Source organism: Rhyacophila brunnea, unplaced genomic scaffold, assembly GCF_057557595.1.
Source record: "Rhyacophila brunnea isolate RB1 unplaced genomic scaffold, BYU_Rbru_1.0 scaffold_9, whole genome shotgun sequence".
Lineage (NCBI taxonomy): Eukaryota > Metazoa > Arthropoda > Insecta > Trichoptera > Rhyacophilidae > Rhyacophila > Rhyacophila brunnea.
Window position 1 is genome coordinate 11,535,322 of NW_028233361.1, and position 20,080 is coordinate 11,555,401.

General features: G+C 35.7%; 2 protein-coding genes across 2 annotated transcripts in view; one reads left to right on the plus strand and one right to left on the minus strand.

The window, feature by feature from the left end:
• LOC147063264 (uncharacterized) overlaps positions 1-20,080 on the minus strand; it is a 138,048-nt gene that overhangs the window by 9,008 nt on the left and 108,960 nt on the right. The window contains exons 2-5 of the mRNA XM_085960056.1: positions 12,523-12,825; positions 3,621-3,827; positions 1,651-2,308; positions 908-1,244 (exon numbers count right to left, since the gene is read on the minus strand). Of these exons, the coding sequence (XP_085816182.1) occupies positions 908-1,244; positions 1,651-2,308; positions 3,621-3,827; positions 12,523-12,825 (1,505 nt within the window). The remainder of the gene's footprint in view (positions 1-907; positions 1,245-1,650; positions 2,309-3,620; positions 3,828-12,522; positions 12,826-20,080) is intronic.
• Positions 13,499-18,871, plus strand: LOC147063265 (polyprenol dehydrogenase-like). The gene is made up of 3 exons (XM_085960059.1): positions 13,499-13,695; positions 15,820-16,862; positions 18,138-18,871. The coding sequence occupies exons 2-3, from the start codon at positions 16,146-16,148 to the stop codon at positions 18,495-18,497; spliced, it is 1,077 nt and encodes a 358-aa protein (XP_085816185.1). The 5' UTR covers positions 13,499-13,695; positions 15,820-16,145; the 3' UTR covers positions 18,498-18,871.

Consider the following 20,080-nt stretch of genomic DNA (forward strand, 5'->3'; position numbering starts at 1 on the left):
ACACGCAAAAGTACTGACTGTCTCACCAATCTCATACTTCAAGCGTAAGCGAGACACGTTGTTGTTATTGTATGGTGCTAATTGATAGCATGTGAAAATTGATATACGTCATTATGCGCTGTGCAGTATAGTTCGTATTTTTTCGGGAGGTTCACCACTATCGTTCAACAGGGCAGGCGCAGATATCGCACAAGTTCCAAATATCGCGTGAAAATTCAGAAACCGCTGAACTTTTTTGATCCATGCACGCATTCTTGCAACTTGCTGCGATAATACATACTGTCAGCAGTAAATCAATTCACATGTAGCTGACTACTAGCGTTATGGAATTTTGTATGTAGTTTTCCATATATACCTACATTGTTTTACACCCAGATGTTTGTTACAATTAAGTAAGAAATGTCATTTATCTTAATTGATCACACATCAGATAAAATAACAATGTAAAATATGCCACAAATGAATATGCAATACGAAATGGCTTGTAGTTAATTTAATTATTAGTCATAGTAAACTTTTTCAACTTTTTTTTCATCTATTTAGTCGTCATCATCGTCTACCAATAATCAATATTGTTCTGCTCAAAGAATTTGGATTCGAGATAGGAGTCTTATAAGCATTCCATATTAGGAATTTTGAAGGCAGTTAGATTTTCGTGTATTGGTAATAAGTTCATTATTTTATTCTTCTATTGGCAGCTTCAAAAACAAAATGGCGGCTTGTATTCTGGCTTGAAGTCTGTCGCTTTGTTTCCATAACCTACATATGCATTTCTCAGTATTTTACGAGATTGTTCGTCTTAAAAATAATGGTCAATGTGATTTGCTGTTTATTTTATAGATTTAAGCTTCATCTCCATAGAAAAGGGGTTTTTTTAACATGTTTGCTTGTAATGATTTCTACTCACCGAGGGCAGTTTTGAATAGAAATTCATCTCCATCCCGTAGGAAGACGTCCCAAACTCTGCAAGCGACATCAAGAGGCATGGCCTTTGCGAACACGCTGTACAGCCACTCCAGCAAATAGAGCTCTGGCCCGAGGCCCGACTCCTCAAAGTGCTTGTGAACCACCGGAAGATTCGCTTCCATCAGGTTCGAGTAAACATTCCAGAGTATCTGCATCTTTGCCCCGTCTAACGTGAAAGCCGCCCGTAGGACTGGTCCATTTAGAATGTTGGCAAAGCAAATGAAAGCCTCCGGTGCATCCATATTGAGGATGAGAATAGCGGCAAGGAATGACATACCCTGAAAGAAATACGAGAAATAAATACATCATATCGGTGACTGTAGTTAACGGCCCACGTGCTCGTCGTAGGTCAAAATTGAGTTTTTATTGTATTTTCAAACCATGATCCTGGACACTCCTTAAACGTTGTAGATAATCTATTTATATAATATTGAAGCCTTATTATCCTTTATAGTTATTTTAAACATTTGATGACTGCATAAAGTATTTTTGTTATATAAAATAGTATTCTTTTAAACCTCTCGCTCTAATGTTTTAGAATATAGTCATATTTCGGTACATAACTGTGCAGTGGTGTTAAGATTTTTTACGTAAGTACATAACACTGTTTCAAGGTGTTGAGATTTTTAGTGATTATTAACAACACTGCAGATTGAAAATTTAAATACGATTGCGAAGACATACCTGTACATATCCAACATCGGGTCTATAGCAGACATACGCCGCCAGCAGTTCGTGAAGCACGTCAAAGTACGGTCCACCAGGTTGAAAGATACACAGATTCGGAAAAGTCCTAGCTATGTCTAATTGGATGAGCTCCATACTCCTCTCGTTGCTAAATTCACACAGGTCAGGATTCGATTGAGAACTCTGCCTCAAGTTATCCACGTCCATGTAATGTTTCTTGAGATTCTGCTCGCTGTAGTTTCGCACCATCGATCGATCCGTAAGCCTTGAGCTTAATTCTTCTTGATCCAAATAATTGAGACTCTCGTTCGACAGGGTGGGGTTTATATACGACAGGCTGTCCGTCATGTTGTTATCGCTATCAATGTCCATCGCCATTGGAGACGGTTTTTGATTTGAAGTGTCGAAGGCGGATTCCGAATTGTGATTGTTGTGGACGACGCCATTGATGTTTTTACTTCTCGCGTTGTACTTCTTGAATCCGTTCTTTCTTACTTTGACTTCCAGCAGCTTTTGTTTGGCTCGCTCCACACATATATGGTAGAGTTGTAGCGTTATGCTAAGGTTGTTTGGAATGGCGAGTTGCCACACCTTTCCTCTCACGGCTGGGGGCAATCCACACCACCAAAGATCTCTTGTTTTCCGCGTAAGTTTTCTGTAATAAAACAAAATAATATAAATAAAACAAAAGCTACTATTTCTATAAGTCATTTTAAAATAGTGATTTAGGCTAATTTTTGAGAAGATACTAAAATCTAAGACGATATAAAAAAACTTGCACAATATTTTAGGTCTCAAATGGAGAATTTTAGGTGAATTAGGATGAGGGAAACAAAATATATATATGATTCACGATTCATTAAAAATGAATCATTTAAACACACAAAAAGAATAATCATATCAATTTTTGAGGTTTTTTAAAAGGAAGACACCTGATAAGTAGGAACATTTTTGTGTAGTTAGTTTTCTTTACAGACATAAATCAACTTCACTCGGCAAGAAGTTATTAACTAACAAAATTATAATGTGTTTCATTACAGTACATTTATTTAATATTAATACTATCGACCAAGGGAGGGTACTTGACGGAATTTGAATTTAAAATTCTAATGGATTTAGGTTTTGTACTATTCCATTTGAGTCAATTTTTGCGACCGAGTTTCGGCTTTACCCTATTGAATGTATTATTAATTGTAATTAGGTAGGGATCTTTACAAACACTTCAACTATTCATAATTTGTTTGTTATATTTTTAAGTGTGAGTCTTGACTTGATAGGTAGGTGATAAAGTCTTTAACTATTTTATTGTATTAATTTATTATATAAGTTAGAGTTAACTGTATTCGTTGTCAGTGTGTATTTGCCTATTGGTGAGTGTGTATGTGTCTGAAGATGCCGAAAGGCGAAACCCGGGTAACAAAAAACGACTCAAATGGAATAGTACAAAACTTAATTCCATTAGAGTTTACATTTATTTAATATGGGATAATGATTTCAAAAGATTGTGTATATTACAAAAAAAAGAGTTAAAATTTCACACTTAGTGACTTATAAAACTGCCATGGAGAATAATGGCGAAAACATTATGAGTGATATAGTATTAAATGTCATTTACTCGTTTCCGATCAAGTAACATTGAATTGAGTACCGATTATCTATGCAAGCACGAAAGACTAGCAGTATTACAAATGTCTTATTATATTATTCAAATTATTGAAAGCATAGTGACATGCATCAATTGATATTATAGCGCTGCAATTATTGATTTACCATATAATATAAACTTTCAGTTAAATTCACATGGGTTCGCTGCATACACTGCAAAAGTTTGTAAGGGCCTTTGAGTGGATGGTCCATCGGTATTAATTAAATTGCTATGATGAAGTAAGCCCAAACTGAAAGTTGATTGTATGTTTTTTATTTGTAAATGAATTATTCTATTAGTGAATACATAAAATAAGACTTACGTAGTTTCCCACGTGGGTAGAATGTTGAGATTCCATTCCCTGAGGGCGGCACTGAGGTGGTCTTCGTGGCGCACCTGCTTGGCCAGCTGGCGACGGCGGTCGCGTGCCTCTCTTGCCTCCCTTCGCCGTGCCGCTTCCACCATCCGCTGGTACTCCAGCCGGTGGCGGTACTCTTCCACTGTGTCCTTCGCTGGCAAGTTTGATGGCCTGAAAAATAAAAAAAACACTTAAGTAATAATCTCTGAAACAATCTACCAAAATTCATCTGATGCAGTATTTCCTATGTCTACTCTTTTACCCATAATTCAGCCACACCGCTGTGGAGTTATCATTATATTTTTATAGGGATCCACAATAAACAAGTGGTAAGTTGTGGGTCTCGGGATCGAATTTGGGATCTGACAAGTTAATAATATGTTGTTTTTTTACCTGGAGCATAGACCTGTCTGTGCAATAAAAGGTTTATGTAGACTCAGACCATTTCCTAGTGTGTGGAAAAGTTAGAGCAAAGATCTCAAACACCAAAAAGGAAATGGGAGCAAGAGCAAAACCCTTTGACACAGAGAAACTGAAGATTCCGCAGGAACTGGCTCGGTACCAGGAGAGCTTAAACACTCACCTGAGCGACAATGTTGAGGTTGGAGACCATGAAGAGGTGAATCAACACTGGGAAGAGTGTAAGACTGCCATAGTATCCTCAGCTAATGATACCTTAGGACGCCGCAAAACAGGTGAACGATCAGAATGCTTTGACGAAGATTGCCGCGAAGTCACTACGAGAAAGAATAAGGCTTACTTAATGATGCTACAGAAGAAAACACGGGCATCAGACGATGAGTATAAAAAGCGCCGACGTGACGAAAAGAAAGTACACAAGAAAAAGAAATGTGATTATTTAAAAAAGGAAATGATCCTACTCCAAGAACACTATAAAGCCCAAGAAAGTCGGCTGTTCTATAGAAAGATAAATAATGTTAGGAAGGGTTTCAAGCCTCGTATCACAATGTGCAAGGATGACAATGGCATGATACTCACAGAAAAGCACCGTATTCTTGCCCGGTGGGTGGGTTTCTTTGATCAACATTTAAATACCCCCCCATAATGATGGCGGCAACACTAAAATTAATACTCATGACCAGGAATCAGTACAAAGTGGCATGGATGATAAGAAGAACCACCAACATTAAATGAGGTAAAAGGTGCCATGTCAAGGTTAAAAACAAACAAATCACCTGGAATAGATAACCTACAGAGTGAATTAATAAAATGTGGGGGAGAAAGCCTGCTCAAACATTTACATAGCCTAATCTACCAAGTATGGACTTCAGAAAAGATGCCAGAGGAGTGGAAGGATGGGCTGATTTGTCCCCTGCACAAGAAAGGAGACCAACTAGAATGTAGTAACTACAAAGGGGTGACACTCCTTAACTCTGCATATAAACTGTTGTCGATTCTGATATTCCAGCGGCTGGAACCCATTGTAGAAGGAATACTCGGGCACTACCAAGGAGGCTTTCGAAGAGGGAGATCATGTGTTACTCAAATATTCACTCTAAGGCAGATTCTAGAAAAGACCACTGAATTCAATATTAACACGTATCACCTGTTCATCGATTTTAAGGCAGCTTATGATAGCATTAATCGATACCGGTTATACGAAGCAATGCGAGAATTTGAAATTCCGACGAAAATAATTAAACTTGTAGAGATGACAATGACACCAGTACAATGCCGGGTAAAGCTTCAAGCGGAAATATCCGAGCCATTTGTATCACTGAATGGCCTAAGGCAAGGTGACGCTCTGGCATGCCTTCTTTTCAATATTGCGCTAGAAAAGGCGATACGGGATGCAAAGATTGATGCCCGTGGCAGCGGCACGATATTTACTAAGCCTGTGCAGCTGCTGGCGTATGCTGATGATATCGACATCATTGCCATATCAGAATTGGCGCTGAAAAAGGCATTCACAGCACTAGAAGCCTCTGCCAAAAGAATGGGTTTACAAATAAACGACGCAAAAACTAAATACATGCCTGTCTATGTCACACCACGAGAAGTCGCACCAAAGTTAGATATTGGTGCATACAAGTTTGATACGGTCGACAGTTTCATATACCTTGGATCTCTTGTAACTCAACATAATGATATTACAGAAGAAATCAACAAGAGAATCATGTTTGCGAATAAATGCTACTTTGGTCTGTTAAGACATTTTAAGTCTCGCTTACTATCTCGTCAAACTAAAAGCACTCTTTACAAGACACTAGTGAAGCCAGTGCTCACCTACGCATCGGAAACCTGGACATTAACTCTGCGAAATGAACGAGCCCTGAACATCTTTGAAAGAAAAATTCTCCACCGTATATATGGACCGATCAGGGATGGCACCAATTAGAGGAGAAGATATAATGCTGAGCTCTACGGGCTGTATGAAGATTGCAGCGCAGTTCAATCAATTAAGATTGGGAGACTGCGATGGCTAGGTCATGTGCACCGTATAAATGACAATGAACCGGCAAAGAGAGTGATGACCAGCAATCCAATAGGACGTAGAAGAAGAGGGAGGCCAAAGATTCACTGGTTAGATGGAGCTGCCAGTGACTGCCGTATTCTGGGGGTACCAAATTGGAAAGCGGCCACACTGGATAGGGACAGGTGGAGAGAGCTGTTGGAGGAGGCCAGGACCCACAACGGGTTGTCGCGCCCCTGATGATGATGACATAATTAAAAAAATGGTAATAAAATAATAATATAAAAACTGCACAATATAAAATTTAAGTAATTTATTGTTTGCTTTATCAAAGGTAAATTGAATAAATTGACACATGGCGGATACAGTATACCTATAGTGTCATCCTTTTCCTATATTATTTTATTGATATAGCAATAAAATTTCATATATTATCAAGATGGTGTCTGTTTACATTTTAGGTGTCACAGTGAAAATAATAGATATAATTAGAGTATTTAATACTGCTAGTATTTTATATTTGCTTATATTATAATCGATAAGTACTCAAAATAATTTTACTATAAAGGTCATAATGAATTATAAACATACCACATTAGCACAGAGTTCGATAGTTTCGACAGAAAACTAGACATGATTGGAGGCACGCCGAGCGAGAGGAAGCTATAATATTGTTGATATAAATACAGTCGACGCTAGCAACTGTAAAAATAATCACATTTGCACTGTCTGATTGTTTGATAGATTAGTGACGAAACAGTTACGTTAAATTTACATATACAACTTTGAAGTTGATTTACTCAACTTGGTCACCGGAGCACTTGCATTCAATTTGTAGCACCTCAATTGATAAATTTATATAAAAAGAAATGTACACAGTATACAATGCAGAGAAAAACTGAAAAGTATCAATTAACTACAGTTCAGCATGTTGTAACATAGATACACAGGTATTTGAGAAGGTATTTAACTAATAAACAACTCATTTAGCCGTATTTAATCAATTTCAAGAGACCCGCCAAGCATCCATAGGCACAAGGTAACATGTTTCCAAGCAAACAGTAAAGCACTAATTGTTTTAAAAAAAACATTTATGAAATCTATGTGGCACGCAATACCAAGACTGTTATCAGTGAAACTACATTCAGACGTGTTGGTTAGTGAACATTGTGGTCAGTTACTGTACATATAAAATGGCATAGTAAATGTAAATACAAACTGAACTAACTAAATAAAAACTGTAAGTACACACCATAATACAACTACATGCATTATTAACACATACATTGAAGATAACCGACCATTAACACTATCAACTAATACAATTAATTGTTTTTCATATAATTTTATTGTTTGGTTATCTAATTAACGAACTTGTTCTTTTTTCGTTCCCTGCGCGCCTGCAATGAGATTATTGATATGAAATATCATTTAATATCAAAATAATATTACTACAGTACACTCTCAGTAATCCACTGCTCGATTATTCGACAACTACTATAATCCGATTAGAATATAAGTACCTATCTAATTTTTAAATTAAAGTAACATTTAACATTTACTTAATCTAGGGATATGCGTTTAACTGAATTTTAACGGGACCTCACTGACGACAGGGCTTGAAATAGACCCGAGTGCACTGGAGCGCCGTTCCTGTTCATGAAATTCCCAAAATTATCATTCTGTCCCGCAGAAAAATTATTTTGACCATTTAAACTAGATAGGCCACATAACAAAAAATTTGCCATTACCAAAACACATTTATTTTTATATAATATACTTTAAGGGGCATAATATGCATACTATTAAGTAAATATGTCAGCTTAAACACTAGTCAGCAGATACCTTAGAACTAATAGTGTCTTTACACGTGCATGAATTTACTGGCACCAATAGTAAATTAAACTATCGCGATAATAACGGTTTACATGCAAATGTGCTAACCAGGGCGTCGAACCTTTATTTTATATCGTTTCGGTTTTCATTCCGGTTGAAGTAAAAAATATATACCTATATCAGTACGGTTCCGGTTTTCGTTCTGAAAAAAATAACGGTTTTTTCGGATTTCGGTTCAGCTCTGAGTGAATAATTTTTAAATGATTTTATTTGTATTAAAAATATATTCTCTAACATAATTTGGAACATTTTATGATACTTTTATGATAACCCGGCGCCACGCTCTGAAACCAGTGGTTATGCTGCACCTCACAGCCGTAATTTTTAAAAATAATATATTATAAATTATGAAATTTATGTTGAGATGCGTGTGACACGATCGTGAATGTTTTCTTTGCACCTTCAATTCGACTAACATATTTCAAATGAAAAACAACAGCATATTTATTTCATATACAATATGTATTATGCTTGTCGAATTGGTGTTTTCGTCAATAACTTACATCGAATAGCGACACAATTGTTACGTCGCAGTGCAGCATAATTGGGGAGTAAGAGCATGTTAACGCTAGTGTTTGAACATGTACCGAACCGAAATTTTTGGTTTTGGTTCTGTTCCGGTTTTCGTACTGACAAAATTAATGATATTTTTTTCAGTTCGAAGCCCTGGTGCTAACTGTCTCACCAATCTCATTCTTCAAGCGTGAGCGAGACGTGTTGTTGTCATTGTATGGTGCTATTTGACAGGTTGTGAAAATTGATAAACATCAAAATGTTCTGTGTGGTGTAGTTCGTATTTTTTCCAGCAGGTTTGCCACAATCGTTCAAATGCGCATGCACATAAGTCAATATGTAAGCTGCTAAACTTTTTTGATCAATGCATGCAGTCTTGCAACTTGCACGATAATAAGTGTTTACATTTGCATTTTATTGTTATGGTCGCGACAATACATACTGCCCACCATTAAATCCATGCACGTGTAAACGGGTTATAACAATAATGAGCGTGTTGCCATTTGTAGAGTACAAATTCCGCTGGTATGTATTCCCATGAAGAGAAATAATAAGTTTAGTATGGTATAAAACTACATATGATTTCTGTCTATGGATGGCTTCTTAGTGCGTATGCCATGTGATTGAGTCCATTATGTACAGTGGATAAAATTTAACGGATGATTTAACGAGTACCATTACTTCAATTGGAAGAATGTAAATAACTTATTAAACACGTTTTAGAATTAAATATATTGAGTGTTATATGGGATACATTTTTTTAGAATATCTTGGCGATTCCAATATTAGATATTATTATCGACTGTTGAAAGGAAAAAGGACGTAATACACACAAAACAAATTATACAGGAGGTACAAAAACGTTTTTGTTATGGTTTTCGGTCAAAGTTAAGATAAAAAATAAACATAACCGTGAAGTCCATGATAATTAATAATTTTGTTTTTATATCCCTAATCTGATATTAATTATTGAGTTAATTAAAGAAAAAACGAACAGAAATGATGGATAAGTCTTTTTTCCCACTTAACTTCCTACTTTTTTATTTAAATTACAAGCTAAATTTAGATAATAATTTGGCATTAATATAAATACTGCTTAATCTGCAAACCAGCAAACTCCACTTTTGACCAAAAATGAGATATTTTGGGGATGGCATTTTGTTATAAAGCAAGTTTTCTAGGCTCAAACAAAATTTCAAACTCCTAAAATAATGCATTATTGTTCTTTATACAAAACAGCCAACTGCAGGTGCCAAATTTTCAATATCGTAAATGGAACAACTCCAGTCCTTATATATTTTTTTTTATGTATAACAGGGAAGCTATAATAGTTATTAATTCATAGTGTATTTTTGGAATTGTTAAATTCCAAAAAAAAAACTATGAATTTAAATATATCTTTATATATAAAAGGGAAATAAAATACAGTATTAATTCATAGTGCAGCTTATTTGTAAAAAAAAATAATTTTTGAAATTGTTTAATTCCGCTCGATAGTTAAATTATTAGGTTTTTTCTATTTCCTGAACAATTTGCCCAAATGGAGTTTGCAGATTAAGCAGTGTTGCAGGTTACATCCTTTGTAAACAACGTGTATTTGAAGCGCCTAGTTTCAAAAGCCCCTAAGACGGTTTTTGAATTTTTTTGAGTTAGATAGGTATTTAGAATATTTAGATGGATATTTTTGTTACCTTTAATATGAAGGCTAAAGATTGAACTATAAACAACGCCATAAACCGTCAATACGTATGATTAAAAATTAGGGTAAATTTGAAAACCCGCTAAAATGGTTGGGTATGCTTTTCAAATACCCCTAAAATGGAAATCCAAAATACTCTTTAGAATGTAAGGAATGAAAAAATAAATACATAAAGTTCATATATTTAATAGGATATGATTTTTTCTCATTTTTCTCAGAACTAACTAAAATCGTTTTAGGGGCTTTTGAAACTAGGCGCTTCATTTAATCATGTGCAATGTTAGTTAGTATCCAATAAAACCTATTTTTAAAAAACTGAGGATTAAATCCTTTTTCCTTTCTATAGTCTTTATACGGGTTGTTATTATAAACTAGTAAGAAAAAAATAACCGAACCAACGATGTATATAACTAAAAACTATTAAAATTTGCACATAGCGGGTATTAAAGAATCAAAAAGGAATTATATGCAATTCAATACCGGTTCAAGTGATATATTTAAACATTTGACTCCCACTGCTTAATAAACAGTGCAAACTGAGGATATAAGCAACGCAAGAGATGTTACGCTAACTGCTAAATGACCATCAATTGGAAGCAATCAAGCACATCTATCTGCCTCTGTGACATGGTGATGCAATAATTTCATTTATATTTTAAGTGCTTAAGTGTATACAGTTGTGAATGGAAAGATTGTGTATGTGAAACGAGGCAGATAACCAAAGAGACATTTCAAATACTGTCATTAAAATGTCATCAGGGAAAGAGTCACGGTTGAGAAATACTTTTAAAAGCACACGTTTGTCATTGTCAATAATCTTGGGTTATGAAATATATTTTTTACTTTCTAATTGTTACTAAGGTGAATGTTTGTGTTGTCAATTGTTACAGAAAAACTTAAAAATTACAAGCAGCCCGTTCATAAGTATCGACACCTGAAAACAGTTTCAGCGCATCTTTCTATACACAAGACTGCTATCGGCAGCTATCGAGAGTAGTTTTTAAAATTTTTGTATCGAAGTACAGTCAAACTTGGTTATTACGATCCCGGAAATAGCGAGATCTCAGATGTAATGAGGAAACATTCGTATTTTAGTCTATGATTTTCTGCATACATTTATTCACTTTTATAATGAGCTACTTCTCAGGTATACCGAGCAAAACAGTAAACGTGTCGATCGTTTAAAAAAAACATTTTCGACCATAAGCAATAAAATCCGACCGGGCAGTTAACTAGACAGATGCCGCCGGGACAGGATTACGTTTATGACACTAGTTAAGTGTCTAAGTACCTAATTGGTGTTTTCGCCGACAACATTGAAAAAGTATTCATGCATATGGTTGAAATTGCATGTAAAAAATGCAAGTTTTGTGAAGTCAGTAGGTACCTACCAGTGCCGGTGGCTCAGCACTTCATTACAATAAACAACTTCTTTTGTAGATTATGAATGCCATGTTTTTTTCGGGGATTTTTACGATGGTTTTCAGATTTTTTATGTTCTCTGCTTAAATAGAACGTGGCGCGAAAAATGTTAAATAATGATTTAACGAGTAATGCTTATAACGAGCAAATTCAGTCGGTCCCATCTTCCTCGTAATAACCAAGTTTGACTGTATTACCACTTATTGTATCTAACAATTACAATAATTTAGTTGTAATTGTTACAATAAGTGCTATGTTTTAACAGTACCGCTCGTGGCTGTGCTAAATTTTAGAGCGAGATAGACAGTTTTGACTGTTTAGACAGCTAACTTATTGTAACAATTATTATAACACTTCGATACAAACATATGAAAAAACTAGCCTCGATAGTTGCCGATAGCAGTCTTGTGTATAGAAATGATGCGCAGGAAAATGCAATTTAAGATTTTTCAGCTACTTGAAATCCATGGACTTTTTGTATTAAGAATTTCAGGATTTGTTATGAAAAATATAACGCTTTAGGTAAAAAATCCTTTCTGCGATTTTTTTTATCTTTTAGCTTTTTCTATCGAGAAATATAATTTTCTTGATTGTGGTTGACAGTTTAGCGTAGTGACATTTTCTCGATTTTTCGAGAATCTCGTTGATGAGTGCGCAATTTTTACATTATGGACTATTAGTTTCTTGACATGTGTAAAGTTGGTTTGTATAAATTGTTTGCAGGAAACTGTATATACTTATGTACTAGATTAAATTTAAGGAGACTAGAAGATAAAGGGTAGAACATCGCAAACATTGATCCAAATACACAGCTTGTTTATTCAAAAATCACATGACATTTTTTATCTACCAAATGCTGTACATAACTGTTGACTACTAAAGAGAAAGTATAGTTTACTGACCTATTATGCTGTATGAGTGCGATGGAGCTAGCGACGAGGTCTTCGAACTGCTTGACCTCTCCGGCACTGGCGTTGCTGCCTTGCCGCCGGTGCTGGTGCAGAGGAGTGCTGGCTCCCGAAGACGCCGGAGTGTCGGCAGGGTGGGGAATCTCAGTGCTTCCATTTCCGGCAGGCGTGTAACCTTTACCGGCAAACAGCTTCCACGAACTCGAGGGTTGGGAGACTGTTTCCGTTGGCGGAGACACTTTGCATTCAGATCGGTTAGATGACGGGGCAGTGGTGCTTCGCCATGGGAACACACTTCTGTAAATGGAAAGAAACAATTTGTTAACATCACATTTTTATATTTCTCTCTGAGAGAATATTTTGTGACAAAGTAGATAGATGTAGTAAATAAACAGATATGGTCCCCACAAAAGGGGGCTGACAGAGCTCTAGCCTGGGGGCCCGGGCTTAGGAGGAGCACGGCGGGGTGGGTCGACCAGTTAAATGAGATAAACACGCATCACAAATTTACCTTAATATCAGCTATTCCGCTAAAATAATATTAACATTAAAAATACATGGCTGTGCGATGCAATTTGACGTAGTACATCATACTGCCCTTAACCTTAGTGATAAGTAGGGGGGGTTTGAACAATAACAAACACCCAGGCTTTGAGAAAATCACATAAATATTGTGTCCTCACCGGGATCGAACCCAGAACTCTCGGGTGGAAGACCAGGGCCTTACGCACTGCACCACGAGAGCCGCCCTGGTTAGGATATTATAAACTAGGTAGGTACTTTCTGAACATATTATTAATAAATCAAAAACAAAACTGTTATATAAGACTACATTGCTCATGTATTTATTAACTTTTTTTTATAATTTCTATTTATTAAAAACCCATTAGTAATTATGTATACTTAGCTCAGTATAAAACACAACAGCTAAGAGTTTTTATAAATATTTTGCGATTATGATTATGGCAACACTCAAGATAAGATGTCAGTTTGACAGCAAAAAAATAAATATCGGGTAAACAAATTTTGGGATTAAGATGTAGAATTAATAGTTCTGCGGACGTAGTCCAACGTTCAATTATATTATCATTAGGTAAATAACCAATTGACATTATAACATCATTCAGTCAGTGTGTTTTACAACGTGAAGATTCGTCAATTTAGCTGGTAAATAAATTTTATTATTTCTGATTGTAAACATTGAATTACAATTTAATATTTATTAAAACAATACAGGATATTATTTTTTATTACAGAAAAAGTATACAATATCCTTTGCAAGACGGTATGATTGAATTACGTAGTTTACAAAATAAAACATTAACATAACCTTAAAAATTATACGTGAGAATCATCAACACAAAATGATCATATTGTTTACGCGTTTTCTAATGTGCACATGATTTATTTATTACAATAATATTTCAAACCTGCGTAATGTTTTGATTAAAATATGAAAATTTTAATTGAAATCATCGATGTGACAGTTCAGTCCATGAACAATACTTTCATTGACTTCCATTTTTTTTTTTTTTTAGAATTATTAATAACCATGTCCTTGCTTTTTCGTACAAGGTGGTTGTTAGTAATTTTGAACAATCACGAACACCCAGGCTTTGAGAAAAACACATAAATGTTTTTGTCATGACCGGGAATCGAACCCAGAACTCTCGGGTGGAAGTCCAGCGCCTTACCCACTGCACCACGAGAGCCGCCATTGACATCCATTATGAATACCGCAAAATGAGGTGTCTTTAATCCAAATACAATGTATTCAATATTGAATAGATTTTTTTTTGATAATAATGATTTTTTTACGGTGAAATTAAATATGTAGATACAATCACAATATAATATAAATGTTATGGTTAGGTACGTAAATTTTTGAAAAAAATATTATCGATTGAATTTATCGCCAGTGGCGCGTGTAAAGGCCCGACTCACTATAACTCGGGATATTTTAGATTTTTTGTATAATTTAATAATTGTATGGGTGGTTTCAACTGTTTTGAGGCCCCATTTAAAATCTTCTGACGAATCGATCGCGTCATATGCGTCAAAGAAAATCGCCGCTGTTTATCGAAGTATGTTTAATCATTTGGCGAAAAAAAGAAGGCTATAATATCATGACATTGTATATTTGCAGATTAAGTGATTAGATTACCTTTACTGCCATTACTAAAATAATCACCGTTGGCTGATCACAAAATGATGACAACGTTAGGGACGTCCTCTGCTTACTGTTCAAAACGGCTAAATATCAGGGCTTCGAACTGTTATTTTTTCATTTCGGTTTTCGTTCCGAAAAATATAACGTCTTCGGTTTAGCTCTAAGAGATTAATTTTTAAATGTTTTTATTTGTATTAAAAAAATATTTTTTACCATTTTATGGTACCTACTTGTAATCCCGAAACAAAATATGGTTACAGTCCTATAAACTTATCTAAAGAACGGTCAAAAATGGAACTACGAACTACCATATGGACGCCATTTTGAAAACGTCATTCGAATGTTCGATTCTGTCCAGTTGCAAGTCTTGATTGGGTAGTTTTCGACAGTGGCTCCCCCATCCATTCTTTTTTGTAAGGTCTGTACGATGCGTAACGCACGGCCGTAGCCATAGATTTTAAAAATAATATATTATAAATTATGAGAAGTTTGTCGAGATGCGTCAGGACAACTGAAGAGGGGAATAAGATCATGTTAACTCGCGAGTTTGAACATGTACTGAACTGAGAAAATCCGATTTTCTTCCGGGTTGGTTCAGGTTTTCGTTCCGACAAAAATAACGGTTTTTCCGGTTTTCGGTTCAGATTCGGTTCTAAGACCTGCTAAATATTTTCTGAAAGACTATTCTTGAGTAGGTACCCATTTCTGTGGTCATTTTTCATTATGTATTCACAATATTTTATGACATCAAAAATTATTAGGAAGCAACACATAAATAAGTACATTTGATGCACTTGTGTCACCTTATCTACATGTATCCATAAGCTGAATAGGAAAGGAATGATTACTAGATGAGGGTTTATTCTTTTTTACTGCTAATATAAAATACTCGGTATTAAAGAATTAACCCCATGGACTCTACCCCTCCACGCTTTGTGAAGATACTAAGTAGTTCCGCTACTATGATTTTTTGCGTGCAAAAACAACAAACTAAACATTAAATTACCCCACGCCGCGAGTCTATAATAGCCATAGCGGGGCATCGATAGACGATGATAGAGTTTCCGAGTTTCCCACCTGACCACACGACAGTCCTTAATCATTTTCAATTTTGATTACAGGTGGTCAACCGATACCATTACACGCAACCTTGAACGTGTGTACCTCCTGTCGTTGTTCAGACCATATACACAGTCCGTCCCACTCTACGTCACACACATCGGCATTCTGTAGAATTTTAGACGCTCAGAGAAAGTTGCTCAACGAGACGTACATAATAGGTATCGTGCCTGGAGGCGGGGGAAAGTAATTCGAAAAATACGTGAAATCGTCGCAAGACCATTCGTCGAGTTTATTCCAACGAAAGCCACCGTCAACGCCGTTCATCTTCCGAGATTATTTTCGCAATAAGGAAGATATATTTTAAAGTAAATAGGTACTGTGAATCATGTTTTTGATAGTCTGTTCTGTCGCCGTGACCGCAGCCGCTGTGTGCTACGCCATGTTCAACTCGAAGAAAGTATCTGACACACTGAGACTAATCAGATTCGAAGGACACTTACAACTGGTCGGGAGCGCAGGTGTTATGGACGATTTTTTCCAACGTCGACGCAACAGGTTGGGGCAATTGCCGGTGAAAACGGGACAAGTCGCCGTCATCACGGGAGGCGCTCGCGGCATAGGGGTTGAAGTTATCAAAGTGTTAGTGAAATGCGGCATGACCGTAGTGATGGGAATACGGAAACCGGAAGCGGGAATAAAAATGGCGCAGGATTTGAAAAAGGAAGGTTTACCCGGAAGCATCGACGTGTTCGAGCTTGACGTCTCTTCGCTGAAATCCGTCGACACGTTCAGCAGAATCGTCGCCAAGGAATACCCCAAAATCGATCTTCTGATCAACAACGCCGGTATTATGTTCGTAGATTATAAACTCACAGACGACGGGTTCGAGTCGCAGTTGGCGACGAATTACCTCGGACACTTTTATTTGACTCACATGCTGATGCCGAATTTGAAAGCGGCTGGAGAAATCTCGGAAGGCTGCGCGAGGATTGTGAACGTCACTTCCTGTGCGCATTATCCCGGGAAAATATCCTTCACCGACATTAACATGAAAAACAGATACATATCCTCCGCAGCGTACTCGCAGTCTAAATTGGCACAGGTAAAAAACATAAAAAATAATATTTTTGTTTGATGTTTACATAACATGACATTATAAATAATGTCATTCCAAATTCAAAATTCTATTTTATTCCTCAAACAGAACATACCATAAATTTATTGTATCAGTTAAAATTTGGAATTATTTTGAATCCTTTGGCATCCGTGAAACTGTTCCATGCAATTTAATTTACATTATTAATTGTGACCTTTTGTCAAAATGTTTTCAGGTTTAAGCGTTTGTTTAATATAATTTGTGTAATATAATAATATGTTAATAGGCATAAATGCGGTATTGCCGAAGCACGAATAATTTGTAACTATTTCGTAAAAATATGGCTACGTAACATAGGTTACCTGCAATAACCTAAGATACAATATATTGTTACACATACATTTAAATTTATATTTGTCATAACATAATAATCGATGTCTACACGTTGAATGCTGTAAGTGAAAAAAGGTGAAAAATCAAGAATTCCATCTATGAATTACGTACGTATTTAAATTCTAAAAGATAATATCAAATATTATCCAATGGCTGAGCCTACATATTAGAAAGAGGTAAATGATTATAATAAACGCAAAGAATAACAGTACCCACTTAGTAACCAGTGTTATGTTATAATAATGCCTGCAGACTACAGTTACGCCTGGTCTTTAATATTTCAGAATAAACTTAATATTATGCTCACTTACGTTATTCACCCAAATATGTTCATACATATATTAGTTACGATTACATACCCAATACTTTCATAGTATTTAAAGGTGTTGCTAGATTATCATGAAGTAATTACACCCACGATGGCCGCTCGGCTTAAGCGTCAGCCTATAGCGTCGTGGGATCCAGGTTCGAATCTTGGGTCTGGAAAATACACATATTGTTTTTCAATTTGTGTTTGAGTCAGGGTATGGACCTAATAGGTTGAGCAAGTGGCTGACATCCATTTCTCGTAAACACAAAATCTGTTAATACAAACCTTATCCTCCACTCTGTGGAAGCATATATGATCTTATTAGGATCGGACATGGTCGAAAAAAAAAATACTTGACAAACTCACGCTGTTAATTGTTACAATTTATTCCATGTTTATTTTCGTGTTTAAATTATGTATTTTTATGCCAAGGTAAACGTTAAATAAGCACTTAGTAGCGATTCTTCGTTACTGTTGTTTCCAAAGATAAAAATAAAAGCAACCCCTTTATCAACATATAAGTATTATTTAAAAAAAAAAAAAAAAAAGATCCTAATGTTGTGTTTTGTTTTTAACAGCTGATGTCCGCAAGATACCTAGACAAACTCTTCGAAACGCAAGACACCAAAGTTCGCTGCTATTCAGTGCACCCAGGAGTGGTCAACACGGAGCTGTTCGACGACAGCGCCTTCGGCCGTTACGCACCCTGGATGATGAAGCTATTCTTCAAGACTCCGAAGCAGGGAGCCATTCCAATCCTCTACGCCTGCTTCTCACCGAAAGTCGAAAATAGGGGAGGACTTTACATCAGCAATTGCCGCCAGGGTTTGTCAAATGGGTTCTCGAAGAAAGAAGAGCTGCAGAAGAAACTGTTCGAAGTGACGTGTGATATGGTTCACGTGAAGGAATTCGGGAAGCCTGCCCCATTAACGGCGTGAATATTTTTTCACCGTTGTTATTTAGTTTGTAATGTACTAGTATAAGTGAAATTATTAGTGGTGCACCGACGAGCACGATCGAGTAACGCCAGTAACGGTTACCCGGTTATCAAATGTAAATCGTTAGAATCACTTTTAAAATATTCAGTTTCGAAATTCAAGCAACATCACTTGCGGGACGTGTATTCTGTGCATTACTTGAAAAATCAAACGTTACCATTATAATATATTATATATTTTTTGTACTTAAATAGTTTTTATACGCATTATGAAGATATAACAGTGTTTGTCAATAAATTGTTGCAGATTGCATAAAACAATGTTTTGTATTTTCTATCAATCATGTACCTACATAATATGAAAAAAATACACTTGTTGAGACTAAAAGACTTTAACATGAATGGGAAAGGAAATTATGTATCCAATTTTACTTTAGGAGCTCATTCATAATTTACATCACACGACGTTATAATGTTGTTTCATTAGCTCAAATGGACTACTTTTTAAATGTTATAATGTCATAAGCAGTGGTGTCCCAAGACAAAATGCCGCACCTAGGCAGCGCCAAAATGCCGCCCCATTTTTTAAACCGTATTTGTTATCATCCTTCCATGACTCCAATATCTAAGAAATGTGTTGTATGTATATGTTACGCCGAATGTGCGAAATTGAATATTACATGAAATGGGAAAAATTTTGCCTAAATCATGAAAAATGCAAGCCCGTTACCTTATTCATGAATTAGACAAAATATCTGGAGAGTGCGTGAATTCGGCAGTAATTTTTCTGCCTAGTTCATGTATTGGACAAATTAGATAGTAGCGCTACGGTGGTATTTTTTGGAATTAAACTAAATGTATCAAAATGCTCATGCATTGGTCAAAATGTACATTATATTATCTATGGTCAAAATAGATGATCGCGCTCCGGTGGTATTTTTTGCAACTAATCAAACTAAACAAATGTGTCAAATGTCATTGATTATAATATAAAAATATACCAATCAATAACTGTAATGACGTTCATATCCATTTACTATGCGCAAAAAAATCTAGAACTATAATATGATAACGGAAGAATTTTATTGAAAAGTATTTTCGTGATTTGATTCGTGCTTAGTCGATTGAATGTTTGTGATAGTTCGTTGACACTTGATAGCTAACCTCAAAATGGACATTCAGTTAAATAATTTAATGCAGAATTACAAAACCTAACCTAACCTAATAATAATAATATTATATTATGTCCAATTTATATTATAACTAATAAAACCATCAATATTAAATTTACTTTTTCTTCTGTCATGTTGACAGTTCAAGAATTCCATACCCTGGCGAATTCATGTACTCAGCAGAAAATTTACCTAATTCATGAATAAGGCAACAGGCTTGACTATTACATGAATTAGCCAAAATTTTGCCCATTTCATGTAATAGTCAATTTCGCACATTCGGTGTAACATATACATTACTAACAAGACCTATACAACTAAATCTAATTTAAATGCCATCCCTGCTTCAATAGACAAATATTACAACAAATAAAAAGTCCACGGATTCAGATAGGTAGATATATTTGAAAAT